The sequence below is a fragment of the Pseudonaja textilis genome, chromosome 6 (assembly GCF_049901715.1).
Source record: "Pseudonaja textilis isolate UNSWEBS1 chromosome 6, rPseTex1.2, whole genome shotgun sequence".
Lineage (NCBI taxonomy): Eukaryota > Metazoa > Chordata > Lepidosauria > Squamata > Elapidae > Pseudonaja > Pseudonaja textilis.
Genome location: NC_141995.1, coordinates 26,852,127 through 26,867,000, shown reverse-complemented (window position 1 = coordinate 26,867,000; position 14,874 = coordinate 26,852,127). Strand labels below are relative to the sequence as shown.

General features: G+C 33.5%; 1 protein-coding gene across 4 annotated transcripts in view; it reads right to left on the bottom strand.

Moving 5' to 3' along the window:
* SLC7A11 (solute carrier family 7 member 11) overlaps positions 1-14,874 on the bottom strand; it is a 116,458-nt gene that overhangs the window by 75,018 nt on the left and 26,566 nt on the right. For 2 of the 4 annotated variants that reach the window (XM_087936136.1, XM_087936137.1), the window contains exons 2-4: positions 11,001-11,075; positions 6,888-7,014; positions 2,597-2,712 (exon numbers count right to left, since the gene is read on the bottom strand). In XM_087936136.1, coding sequence (XP_087792262.1) covers positions 2,597-2,712; positions 6,888-7,014; positions 11,001-11,046 — 289 coding nt within the window. In that variant the 5' untranslated portion in view covers positions 11,047-11,075. Of the gene's footprint in view, positions 1-2,596; positions 2,713-6,887; positions 7,015-11,000; positions 11,582-14,874 lie in introns of those variants that run through there. The other 2 variants (XM_087936135.1, XM_087936134.1) reach the window with 2 other exon arrangements.

Genomic DNA, 14,874 nt, shown 5'->3' with positions numbered 1-14,874 from the left:
TAGAACACTGGCCTTAAGGAAAAAGAAGATCAGTTAATGAGACCTAATGAGTGTTTCATTTGTGTTTTCTTTTTCAGGGTTACATTTCGGTAAAACAGGGGCTAACATCCTAGCCAGAAATGTTTTTGTTTTCCCAGTTTGGTTTAGTCTATAATATGCTTCCTCTGTCTGATCTCTATACCTGCCCTGTTCAGTTTTTTAAAACTATTGTGTCATTTATCTTTCTGTGCTTCTTTTCATAACAGTATCATCAGCATTCAAAAGACTTGCTAAAAAGACTTCAACTGAAACAGCAATTTACCTGCATTCTAATTTGATCCCAAAGTATCTTATATAATCCCCTGGTAACAATTTCTTGCAACTTCTATCTGATATTGCTTATGTTATAATTTCAGAAGAACTTTACCCTCCTGACATATATTTTTATGTTTATCCTGTAATGATTGTTATCATTGTTACCTACGTTCCAGTTTATCTTAAATATTTTTCTATTAAATAAATCAGAATGAAAACTCTGTCTAAATAATGAAGATTTTGTTATAGAATCAAATATTTATAATAAAATGTTCTTCTATTACCATAGCATCAAACCTGTTAGAGGAACGTCTTCATTGTTTTGCTATCTTTATATAATTTAATTTCATTTAGTTTTTAACAGAATTAAATTAAAATAAATATATAAATAAAATATAGTTACTATTTTTTTGAACAAGTTTTTGTTTAATGGAAAAAAGACAGTATATATATTTTTCAAATGAATGTTCACTATTTTGGGGAAGCTATAATTCAAGGATAATAAAATGCAAGCTAAAGTAATTTCCATGGCTGATTAGAATCATCTTGCAAGATGTCATAATTTTGATCCATTAATTTTTATAATACCTAGCCACAAATATTTTTGCATTTTAATAGCAAAATATCTATTGCCAACATCTATGGTCTCATCATTGGCACAGGACCTGGACACATTAATATTTCTTTTTTCTGTAATTTCAGTTATGGACAACTATCCAGTTCAATGGTTGCATGATGTTTACATGTAATTACTGTTTTCTTGTGGAACACTCAAGACAGAGTAAAATATTCAATCATTAACATTTAATGACCTGCCAAAATGATGCATCTTATCTGTCTTAGAAGAAGTGGAAATACAACTTCGGAAGGAATACATTCCATAGCCTGGAGGAAAGCAAGAAAAGTCTGTGTCCCAATGCCCAATATATGAGCCTCTGAAAACAGAGATACCATAGTATTCAGAATGGCAGAGATGGTCTATCTGATAACCAAGTCCTAAATAATTGCAAGATTAAAAATTAAATTCCAATGCTTAACACCTAAAATTTAACTTACATATTTTCAACTTTGTAACTTTCAATATTTTAAAATGTTGAGAATTTTATTACTGGTTACAACTGTTTCCTTGTAATTCAGTTTGTTATGTTTTGCATTTTTTAATCTGTAATGTGTTATCTGATTAGATATCTCACTGAAATGTTTAATTGAATGGGTACTGGTATTTTACTTCTGAAAAACCGAACTTCAAAAGGAAAATTACTTTCCCATTTCTACTTAACTCAGAGTGTACTTGGCTGTAGTTTATAACAGCCTTCTCCCTCTTTGAACATACACCCACACAGAATTACTCCAGTGGTAGGATTCAATTTTTTTTACTCCTGGTTGTGCAGGTGTGGCTTGGTGGGCATGGCAGGGGAAGGATACTATAAAATCTCCAGTCAGAGGTGGTATTTGCTGGTTCTCTGAACTACTCAAAATTTCCACTACCGGTTTTCCAGAATTGGTCAGAACCTGCTGAATACCACCTTTACTCATATATTGCTTAATTTTAAAAATGTTCCAAATAATTTCCAATGACTTTTTCTGATATTATCATTATTTTTATAATTTTATTAAAAACTATATGTAGATATAAAACTAATGCAAACTATAATGAGGAAAGGTAAAAAGAAAAGGTAAATGTGATAAGAAAAGAAAACTTTCATCGTTGTCCTAGAAAATATAAAATATACATTTTATAAAATATAAATTTTAACAATGTATCACCATATCTTTAAATACAACAATCTCTTCATTGCATATCTCATTTCATTCTTTACAAGCAAATTTTTAAAACCTCATTTTCCATCCTAATCAGCAAAAGTCTCTAGTTTTGCTGATTAGGTCTCTAATTTTCTAGTTTTAAAACAACAATGCCCCCAATACATCAACATTCAATACAATCTATAAAAATCTAATAGAAGTTACCACACATTCTATTCTATTAGAGTTCACATTTTAATTTGCTTATAATAAAATATAGTCATAGTAATTTCCACGAAATGAAATACTAAGTTGACTAGCACTGAATAACATTTTGCTTCAGATATTTGATTCCAAGGTCATCTGAATTGTATTGAATTGAATTGTATTTAATTAATTTTGATACCCTAAATCAAACCTATTTTTCAACCTTATTCAAATTGTCAAGTTGGTAGATTATCTGAAATGCACTTGATTTCCATATCCCACCATTAAATAAAGGATTGGTATGTTACTTATCATCTGCCTAATCCCTGTTCTATCAAAATTCAGTACTTACTGATTCCTACAGCTGTAATGAGTTTAACAGCTAGCTCAGGGATTTCACACTGTATAAAAAACGGTTCCAATATGTAGTGTCCAAATGCCAGAGAGATTACTGCTGTGGCAGCAGGGCTGGAAGAAAAAGAAATTATTTTTCTAAGGAATGCCAAAACTACAAATCTTGTACCTATATTAAATATAAATATGCATATCATACCAAACAATATGGATATCATATCTCCAGAATGCATTTATATCCACACTTGAACCTAAATAATAACTTGATAGCTCAACCATTACCACCAGTAAAATGGCAGCTTTAAAAACAAAAAAATTAAACCTTGTACAGCATTTCTTTTAAAAAAAAAGTGAAATATCAAAATAGGAAGTCAAGTTAGAACAATTAAAAGTTAACTCACACCGATCTGATCTGTCACTGAGAATTATTACTAGTAGTAGTAGTTAGTAGATAAAGTTAGTAGATGTTAGTAGTTAGTAAATAAAGTTAATGTTTTTGATTTGACAATCTCCGAATCTTAATTAGTGGACATTCTGTTTGGATCTTTAGAAAATTAAGCTGAGACATTCTATTAAATTTTAGCCTTACTGTATATGAATAGTACTAATTGCTTTACAACAGAAGTTAGAAATATATTTTATGTATATTGTTCTTTTGGCAGAGGAGAAAATTATCCTGTGATAGTTATTGGTTTGAACAAGCAGTTTTCTTCAAACATACTATCCGTAATTATTTAAAAATGATTTTTAATTTGTTTTTTATTTGTTTTAAGTCCCAGATTTGGGTCAGTGCTAGTTCATTCAATACTCCCAGAAATTTCCAGGAGAATCAAGAAATCAAAACATTCATAGTGACTTAGCATTTTTAAATGACTGTGGTCAAGTTAAAAAGCAAATACTTTGTTGCTTGCTGAATAACACTTGGTATATGTAGCAATAAGAATAGAAAAGCGGTATCTAGAGTGAGGCCTGAAAGAGGAAGTAAGAAAACATTTTAGTTTCACAGAAATGAAATCCTTTCAGAACGTAAATCTGTCACATGTACACTAAGTAAATGAATCGTTGAACTTTGCTGAACTGATTGAACAGATAAGCAATTTAGTTCCATTTGTATACTGTATTTTTTTTAAAAAAAATAGAACATAGTAAACAATGAATATTTTACAATTAAAAAGTCTTTGCAGGTAATTTTTTCAATAAGTTAAGAAAGATCCAGACAAACAACTCTTCTTCAAATCATCTTCTGCTCATACCTCAAAAATATAACATAATACCTTTTCCCATTCCATAAACAAAACCATCTGCAATGTCAGATGAAACTTTATTACTTCACAATGGTAGTAAATTAGTGTCTCCACTACACCTAAAGCACCAGGAATGACAGATTGAATGCCAATACACAAAAGAAACCCCTATAAGTAATTTCCAAAGAAACAGAAGTCATTTTAAATTATCTGCAACTCAAAATGATATTTTCATTTCTGCCAGTATAATTCTTTCCAATAATAAAACCAATGCTGATGCTTGATTTGTCCAGCTAGAAGATCACATCAACTGGGGTATGATAGTTCTCAACTATCATAATTAGGGCTGGCATTTCTGTTGAGTGAGTCATGTCTGATTATTTGCCATGGTTATTAAGTGAACCATTCTCATTGCCATTCTCAGTGAATCACATGATCGGTAAGTGAATTCAACTTCCCCATTTTCTTTGCTTGTCAGAAGCTGACTAGGAAGGTTGAAAATGGTATTACCTCACACCAGAATGCTAAAATTTCCAGGCACCCAAATTTTGATCATGTGACATGGAGATGCTGCGACAATCATAAGTGTGAGAACCAGTCATAAGTCCCTTGTTTCAGTCCTATTGTAATTTTGAATGCTTGTCAAATGACTGGTTCTCGGTTGACGACTAGCTGTATTCAATCTCCAGAAGTCTATAGTTTTCCAATTTATTTTTATCAGAAAAATCAAAACATTAGCATAAACTATATAAATATAAAAATCTCTGTAGAGGCATATGCTAAATAAATAAATAATCACAAATTACCTATGTAGCTTAATTTGGACCATACCCAGATGGACAGTATTTGAAATTAATCAAATCTAAAATGTTTAAGACAATCTTTCATATTTCTAATATTAGAAATGTTATTTTGTGTTACTAAGTAAGTCTTCTGAGGGTAAAGGTAACTTTCTGGATTGCTACCATTGAATATTGGCTAAACTTGAATTTAAACCTTTTGGGCTCAGGGCCTTTTGTATTGCCAGCTTCATATCAGTTTTCTTGGAGTTTCCTTTTGAAAACTAAACTCCAGGTGTATGGAACTGGTATTGGAACTTTGTTAGCTTTTGGTTTAGAGAGGAGCACAGCCAATAATTAGACAGCAGATTAAGAACAGGAACTGATCATTTATTGGATATGTTACTGGTTCCAAATCATTAGTTTCTGAATAGAACTGACTGTTCTTGGAAGCTAGCATGTTACTTATTTATAAGTATATAATATTATATATATATATATATATATATATATATATGGCATTCAGCTTTCTTCGGGTATTTTCCCACGTCATTGTAGTTGTGCTTTTAAAGTTGTAGCAATGTTTCGGCTGGCAACATTGTGTTACTTTATTGGAGGCCTTTAGTGCAGCTTGGCTCTGGGTAAATGGACGGCTATCATTAGTTAGGAAGCTAGGTTTCATCTGGGTGCTGGTTGGGGTGTGTTTGAGCTGGAGGTATCAGTGGGGATCTGTCTGTGCCCAGGTGTTTGCCTGGCTTGTGGTGTGGAGATTTTTTTGTTTGTGAGTGCAGGCTTCCAAATGATTGACAGTCTGGTGGAATCATCTCTTCTACTTATGCTTTCTGGTCTTTTTTTCAATCTCTATGGCTTCTCTGATGATTCTGTGGCTGGGGTTTTCTATAGTGGCTAGGGTTTTGGTACCATTGAAGTTGACGCTATGACCTGTGGCTTCCATGTGTTCCAGCTTTTTGATGATAGCCGTCCATTTACCCAGAGCCAAGCTGCACTAAAGGCCTCCAATAAAGTAACACAATGTTGCAGCCAATCAAGATACAAAAAGAGCCAAAAAAACAGACAGAAGATATTAGAAACACCAATCAAGCAGAACACAGCAAACTCCAAGACCAATAAACACAGACCAAGACTCCCAACCAATCAGGGTGAAGAAAAAAACATTCTGGCACAGCAATAGGCTGCCCCAAATTTAAATCTGAAACCACTATAAAAGCCTGACTCACAGATGAACACTATACAGAAGACTGATGATGGCAGATGAGATTCTGCTGAAACGTCGCTACAACTTTAAAAGCACAACTACTATGACGTGGGAAAATACCTGAGCAAAGCTGAATGCCATATATATATAGATATACATATACATGTATGTATGTGTATGTATGTGTATATATATATATATATATATATATATATATATATATATATATACACACACACACATACACACATACATGCATGCAGTATGTGCGTGTGCACACGGCACACACACACACACACACACACACACACACACACACACACATATATATATATATATATATATATATATATATATATATATATATATATATATATATATAAAATTATAATAATTATAGCAGTGCCAGAATATAGATGGACTTTTACTTTAGCTCTGCTTTGTCTTCAATCGTTCTTTTTGGAATATAATGCACATGAAAGTCCATATTGCATTGCACTGTTTTGGAATGGCAGACTGAATCTTTACACTCATCCTATCATTGTACATTTTATAATTGCAAATCTTTTATTGCCCCACTCACAATGTCATCAATATATAATCCTTTTTCTTTCTGCATGGTACAAGAAAAGCTACATCATTTATATCTATGTCTACATCTCACCAAATTTTGTATAATAGCTTATAAGACCACAGAGGACAAATATGTTGCTGTCTCTTGATACAAAGCAGCTTTTCTAATTTCTTTTGTATACTATGTTTGTGAATTTAGGCTGGGAGTTTATTATATATGTGAATATCTATCACATATGTGTGTGTACAATCTACAGTCGTGTAATCTAATCATAATAAACTAAATTTTCTATTGCTTATATCTGTTTATAAAAGTACATCAGATACTCATATAAAATCTTGGAAAGCAAGCATGCAAAGGAAAACTTAAGAAAGAAAAACCAATAGATTGTGACAACTGTCATCATATTTATAATTGTTCTTTAATTTTCAAAGTACATAAGGAGTAAAATGACAACAAACCAAAAGTTTACTTACCGTATGATAAGTAGTTCTACCCAAACTCTTACAAAGGCAGGAAGTGGGCCAAAAGCTTCCAGGATATATGTGTAATGCCCACCAGATTTCTTAATACTTGTGCCTAATTCTGCATAGCAGAGAGCACCTATAAAAATAGAGTTAATTTTAAACTACTGTTTTGGCACGATTTATCAAAAAAAATTCATAATCAGAGGACAGATGTTCATTTGTTATCAATAAGCAGATTTGTATTTCACTGGTATCCGAAATACTCATGTTATCAAATGACAATTATTTACATTTCTTTTTCCTCCAGAAAACTATCAATCATTAACACAGTTCATTAACACAGTCAGTTCAGGTGAGCATATGGGTAATTTTTTTTTTAAATTAAACTAATTTTCTGCCAATGAGAAAAACCATAGTGATATAAATAAAAATCTGGAAAATAAGGATTAAAATAGGATCTTATCATGGATCATATTGGGAGTCAATTTAGAATTACGATTGTAGCAGATTATACCATAGTGATAAAAATGCAAGTCGGAATGAAGTTGAGCCACTGTTTTTATTTTCTAAAATATAAGGAAAGACATGAGATATACCACACGGGGTTTCAATTGAACTTCCTCTCCAAGAATTTCAGAATTGGGAAGCCTTAAGATAGAATCCTCTTATCTTTCAAAGAACCCAGAATAGCTTGCTGTAGGCACCCTGATTTTTAAATTTATTGTGGTTGTTTCACAGTCACCCAAATATTTAGACTGGATTTCACATCATTGACCACTTATCAATATAAATGTTTAACTACAATTCTACTGGAAAACTCACAATATTGTATGGTGGTAACAAAAGGTATGCATTAGCTCTGACCGTTGATCCTCAGTGTAAAAACGCCATCGTTACCCAAGACAAAAAGTTACATTGTTCATACAACCAATTATGTATGTTGTAAACTATTAAACTCTGCACATTTCAAACTCTACTTAAAAATTCTTAATAATTTAATTGTCCATTTCTTTGCAACAAAGGGTACAAAATATTTCCAAGAAGGAACAGTGTAAAAACATTTTTTGACAAATGTTTATCATTTTACATTGTAATGGGCATCAATAACCAACAACCATTCTAAAATCATTGCAGAATTTTGATGGTTATTCAGGTGGACATATTTTAGTGTTGTAGCCTTCTCCCTCTTGTATTTTTCTATTCAAACATCATTCTATCATAGCTCACTTTGGGACAGTAACTTATCTCAGAAGTTTTGTTGTAGAAAAAAAGGGGAGGATCTTGCATGTGCACCATCTAGAGTTCATCCACAAAGGTAATAAAGAAGGGAAGGGAAGGGAAGGGAAGGGAAGGGAAGGGAAGGGAAGGGAAGAGAAGAGAAGAGAAGAGAAGAGAAGAGAAGAGAAGAGAAGAGAAGAGAAGAGAAGAGAAGAGAAGAGAAGAGAAGAGAAGAGAAGAGAAGAGAAGAGAAGAGAATAAACAGAGTTGGAAGGGACCTTGGAGGTCTTCTAATCCAACCCCCTGCCTAGGCAAGAAACCCTACATCACTTCAGACAAATGGTTATCCAACATCTTTTTAAAAACTTCCAGTGTTGGAAGTTGATTAATTGCTCTAACTGTCAGGAAATTTCTCCTTAGTTCTAAATTGCTTCTCTCCTTGATTAGTTTCCACCCATTGCTTGTTGTCCCGCCCTCAGGTGCTTTGGAGAATAGCTTGACTCCCTCTTCTTTGTGGCAGCCCCTGAGATATTGGAACACTGCTGTCATGTCTCCCCAGTCCTTCTTTTCATTAGACTAGACTTACCCAATTCCTGCAACCGTTCTTCCTATGTTTTAGCCTTCAGTCCCCTAGTTATCTTTGTTGCTCTGCTCTGCACTCTTTCTAGAGTCTCAACATCTTTTTTGCATCGTGGTGACCAAAACTGAATGCAGTATTCCAAGTGTGGTCTTTCCAAGGCATTATAAAGTGGTATTAACACTTCATGTGATCTTGATTCTACTCCTCTGTTTATACAGCCTAGAACTATGTTGGCTTTTTTGGCAGCTGCTGCACACTACTGGCTCATATTTAAATGGTTGTACACTAGGACTCTGAGGTCCCTCTCACAATTACTACTATTGAGCAAGGTACCACATATACTGTACCTGTGCAATTGATTTTTCTTGCCTAGATGTAGAATCTTACTTTTTTCACCACTGAATTTCATTTTGTTAGATAGCACCCAATGTTCAAGTCTGTTAAGATCCTTCTGTATCTTAAGCCTATTTTCTGGAGTGTTGGCTATTCCTGACAGATTGGTGTCATCTGCAAATTTGATGAGTTCCCACCTATCCCCTTTTCCAAGTCACTGATGAAGATGTTGAAGACTACTAAGCCTAAAACAGAGCCTTGAGGTAGTCCACTGCATATTTCCCTGCATGTAGATGCAGTTCTATTGAGGATTACATGTTGAGTGCAGTTGGTCAGCCAGTTACAAATCCATCTAATGGTGATGCTGTCTAACCCACATTTTTCTACTAGTAAATGAATTCTATATTTGCTTTAATTTAATCAAATCAGTACATCACTTGGCCTCATCTCTAAATCATTCTCAATAGAAATTACAAGACAAACCTAGAGAAATTTATCAATAATTCAAAATAACATTAGCCTGCTTCCTAAGAACATGTTCAATTATCTTAAATAAGCATCTATAGAACTATCTTCATATTACTTTTCAGTAGACCTGATTGGATTAATACATTAATTTTGTTTAAGTTAATAAGTCTTAAACCCCATAAGGAACAAAAATGGAAAATGGAATAGTTTGGAGGCAGTGTTAATCATACTGAATAGTAGCAGGAAGGATTTACTGCTGAACTCATTCTCAGTGCCAACCCTGAAGCTGGCCTCACCAAAGCCATTTTGACCACTTCAATGTTGCCACATTGGAGCTGAGGGGTAGGAAGGGAGATAATCATATCTAAGAATTATGGAAATCTAAAATCCAAATATCCAGGAAGAACTAGAGCAACCATAAATTATTCTTGGTGTGTCAATTCTATATCCTACTTCTGACTCAGTTTGAATATGCAAAGCAACTTGTTTGTCAAGGGTGGATTAAGCCTCACCTCTACTCTTTAATATACAGAATTTATTGACAGAGAGTAACATTCATTCTACTTCTTGGCTGGATATTTGATACTAAATCTAGTTTATCTACTATTCCTAATGCTAGAAAAAAGTAGTATGGACTATAATAATTACTCTAGTCATGTGGATTATCCCCCTTCTTAGCTGATTAAGGCAATCAATGAAATCATTGTTTGGATAGTTTAAGAAGGAGACATAATTCTAATATCAGTGATATATTTGCTCCCAATATAATTATTAACGTTTAGAAAAATCCCAAATCTTTAAGCAATGCCATTTTGTACATTGCAAAATTGTCAAGCAGATTATTAATGCTGCTTCTCAGAATTGCATTCATATGTAGAACTGCTGAGAAGAAATTTGCACTGTTCAACAGTGAAAATGCATGCTACTAAAGTTTAAATTTAAAAACTCTAGAACTTTAAGTCACAGCAGTTACCAACCTTACAAGAGTGTTTGCACACATTACAATACTGCTTCTGAGCATGTACTAGGGATTTTACTTTTACCAAATAATCTTCCCCATTAGTTAGGATTAGAAATAAGAAACTCCAATTCAGCATCTACAATTCCAGAAAAATGTTAGTCTAATGTTTTAAAACTAATTTAAGGCTATATGTTGGAGAGCAGCAAATAATTCAGCAAAAATTTACTTAATAATTATATTTATTCAACACTGAGCTAGGCAAATTTTATTTCCTGCAGGTTCTCAAGACTGAGAAGATCCTCTCCAGCTGCAACATTCTGCAAGCCTGCTGAAAATTGTTTTTAGAGTGTGTACATAAACAACACAAATATAATAAGATTATGATTTAGGAAATTCCTTTATTTGTCTATTTTAGGCAGCCCCATCTATTTTAAAAGCAAAAACTTAAATCCATTCAGTACAGAAGGCACATTAACCAAACTTTTGATCTTCAGGCTTTGTGTGGAAAAATAGATGGAAGGAGAGCCACCCCAGGGATCAATTAAAAACTTTGAAAACTTACCAAAGAGTGAAAGAATACCGCAGACAGTCCAGACAATCAAGGACATTCCCACCGTGCCAGTGTTCTGGAGAATTCCTTTTGGAGAGATGAAGATTCCTGCTCCAATTATAGTGCCAGTTATAATGGATATTCCTCTCAGCAAAGTTATTTTCTTCTTCAACACCACTTTGCCTTCTGGTTCTACCTTGATGTCATATGTGGAAGGCAACTTAGATTGTCCCTGAGGGTAGCTTCCATTGGAACATGAGGAGATGTGAGACTTCCTAAACATGCTTTAGAGCAGCTCACACAATTTACAAAGATTAAAACAAAAACCTTCTCTGTTCTTTTTTCCTTCTCTTAGTCTTTTTCTAGCTAATAGTTATTGCACACACTCCCTTACTGCCTCTAGCCTGCTTGTGCCAACAGGTTTAAAGCTCGTCAGGTGTGTTTTAACTTTTCAGCGGTAGCAAACTGCTGCTGAAAAACACCTGCTTTTTCCCTCAGCTACTTTGGTACTGTTCTGTCATTGGAAGCCAGCTCCACTTCAGTATGATATTGTGTTTAAGCTTTGTCATACCAAGTTAGCTTTACTGAATGATGATGCAAATTCCACAGGTTTGCATCAGCCATATGAGCTAGTTCCAGCATTAGTCAGCATTTTTTCTCCTTTTGTTTTTAAGAGTAGCAGGATGTTGCACAACTAATTCCAACTCTTGCAGAAAATATCTACACATACAAACACACACTCCACAGGGCTAACCAAATCTTAGTTAAAAGATTGTATTACAGGCATATTTCCAAATATTTAAATGAACTCCTAATGTGAACGAAGATCTGTTTCAAAGAACAAAATCCCGAAGCTAACAAGTGGGAAAAAGCAAATCAAATATAACGCGTGACATCTTATTACTAGTGTAACTAACTTTTCCTACATGATAAAAAATATTCTAAGTTTTTATATGGTTTGTATAGATCCTGATTTTTTTCCTTAAGATTTTTATACATTTATAGAAAAAAAAAATCCATGCCCACCTCTTTTCTTATTTGGGTTGCCTGTCAACTCCGACAATCCAGATGGTTTGATTGTTGCTATTTACTTGTAATTATTCAGTGAAAACATTCTAATAAATTTATTAAAAGCTAAAGCCCCAATTTCCAAAGATATATATTATAGACCTCAACACAGGTCATTGTCATGTCATTGCCATCTTTTTTAAAAATGAATTAAATCTGCTTTTGTTTCCTGCCTTTTATGTTTTTCATGCACCTCATACATTCCAAGTACATTAAAAGATGGCAAAATCATGCTGACTCTGAAATCTGTGACAGTAGTGGACATTATAAAAGAAGTGCTACAAGTTTTTTCTATGATCAGGAACTCTGTATAATTTGTTTGAGTGTCTGATCAAATGAAAAAAAAAACTATATAAATAATTCAATATTTCAGAGATAGAATTCTATAGCCTCTACAATAGTTATCATCAAACTATATAAATTCTCACCACCAACCATGCTAAGAGTTGCAACTCACTGACATAAAAAAATGCCATAGATTTCATACCACTTAATTTTGAATGATGCAGTGCAGTCTTCTACATCAAAATGCCATTCTGCCATGTTTGGACTGTATCACTAAATTCCCAGGTAATGTAAGAAAAGTGTCAGGGTTCCAGTTAACATACCCAGCAGAATCAATACTCCAAGGCAGGCATATTCCTCAAAGTATAGATTTATTAGACATGTCATATTGGCACATCTGGGGAAAACCTGACTCTGAAGGACCCAAGGTTTTCCCACCCAAATCAAACCCCAAAGTTATTTCCCCCAGGTCATACACCCATCACATAGTCCAACCAGGTCACAGCAACCATCCTGGCTGGCTTTGGTCCACCCGTCTCCAACACCTAGTAGACTATCCTTGGCTCCCATAGAAAAGAATGTTGTTTTGTCTACACATTCCCAGCTATCTCTATCTTCCCTCTTATGTTCTCACAACTCCAACTGGCATTGCTGTGGCAGACCTGAAGATGCTCCCAAAATGGTTTCAGCTCAAAATGGCTTCAGGGCTGACAATAAGCTCTGTTGAAAGAATCTGCAAATTGTTTCAACACATCAGAAAGTAAGAAACTGAGAAAGACAGTTCAATATGATGCAATGACATGAATGCTTCACATTAGTACTGAAGTTTTCATTGGCATTATTAAGTAAGTTCTTTTCTTCCAAGTTTAGAGTGAGTCCTAGTGACTCAAGTTTTCTTTCCCATCCCACAAATTGCCAATTACCTATGTCTAGCCTAGAATAAAGAAAGCAGGGAAAAGTTATGTAAATGAACCCTTCAACAGACATTGTATTGAAAACAATCATTCCCATAAAATATTCATCTAGAGCATTAAAGAATACATTGGGGTTCTCTGAGGGACAAAGGAATTAAAATTTATTTTGCACAGTAACACTAAATCAGACATCTGTGGAATGAAATTAGAGATTTTGCAGATATGGAGTACTTTGGGCTGGTGCTGCCCATGCTAAGCCTGTTTAAGAGCATTCCCTGCCTCTTCTTTATAAGTAATTAACTTGCCAGTCAGGATCAACCTGGGGCATTATGTATTAATAATTAAAGAAAAGGTAAATACACTTCCTACTCGGTGTTGATAAAAGTTCTTTTTCAGTATTTCTCCTTTTATGAAACTATCTTAATACTAGGGAAAAAATGACAGGCTTGATGTGATTATTATAAGACTATTAATTAAGCAAATCGTTGAATTAGTGTTAGTAATCAGCTGTAAGGAAATGTTTTTCCTTTGATAGACTATACTACGGAGAGAAGGAAAAACTGAATGGAAAGAATGAACATTTTATATATCGGGAACTGTGATGGATAGAGTTAGTGGATAAGTGTTTTTGCATTAAAGGTTAAATTCACTTTTCTTTAATTTGTCAACCTGATGTGCCTGGGTTTGATGTTTATTCTGGGATTATATGATTATTGTTATTGGCAAAATACTACTTATATAACTGAAGTCAGATTTCATCACCTGTCTTCCATAACTGTTGCTAGCATAAGTAGTTCTAGGATTTCTTTGCATGAATCTTAATTCAGATAGCTTATGTCAAAATCACTGTCTGAAAAACTATCATGACTATTGCCATGCTGTCTTACATATATGCTTCCATGAGAAATAAAATGACTCCAACTATGAAATTTGGCTAGATTCCATTCATTTGGGCAAGGTCAAATAAGAATTGGCTTAAGAGAAAAGTGACCAATCCCAAAGGAAATCCAACTTATAGAGTGGCTTGGTTTAAGAAAATTTGTAAGAGACTTTTTTTGTCCCAACAAGGAAATATCAAAAGGTATGAAAGAAAGTCAAAAACCTTTATTTCATACATGAGAAAAAGCAATGGAAAGTAAAGCTTTATCCAGAAGCAGTGTTGTGGGAAGAGTAATATGCAAGTTGTTATACCAGTTATGATGTAGCTTTGCACAGAAAGCATTAAACTATGACAGAAAAAGTATAAATCAACTATATATCAGGAATTTTCCAAATAATCCTCACTATCTATAGAACCAGTGGATTTCTTAAAAGGACTCAATTATATTTACTTTTTGCCTTTTTCTCTTTGTCAATTATTTTTTTCTTTAAGTTTGAAATTATTTTGTTTTACATTAAAAAATGTCAAGTTAAAGCAGCTCAGGAAAACCACCACAATTTAAATAAAGTCAATGAAAATTCAAACAGTTGTCTTAAAAACATAAAAGGGAAATAGAGTTTAATACACCTACTTAAAAATTAAACATAAAAACCCTTTAAATTCAATAACGTTACTTATAAAAATCCTTCTAGTAAGGCTCAATTCTTGATGAATGCAAAATATTAAACATTTTTTCAGA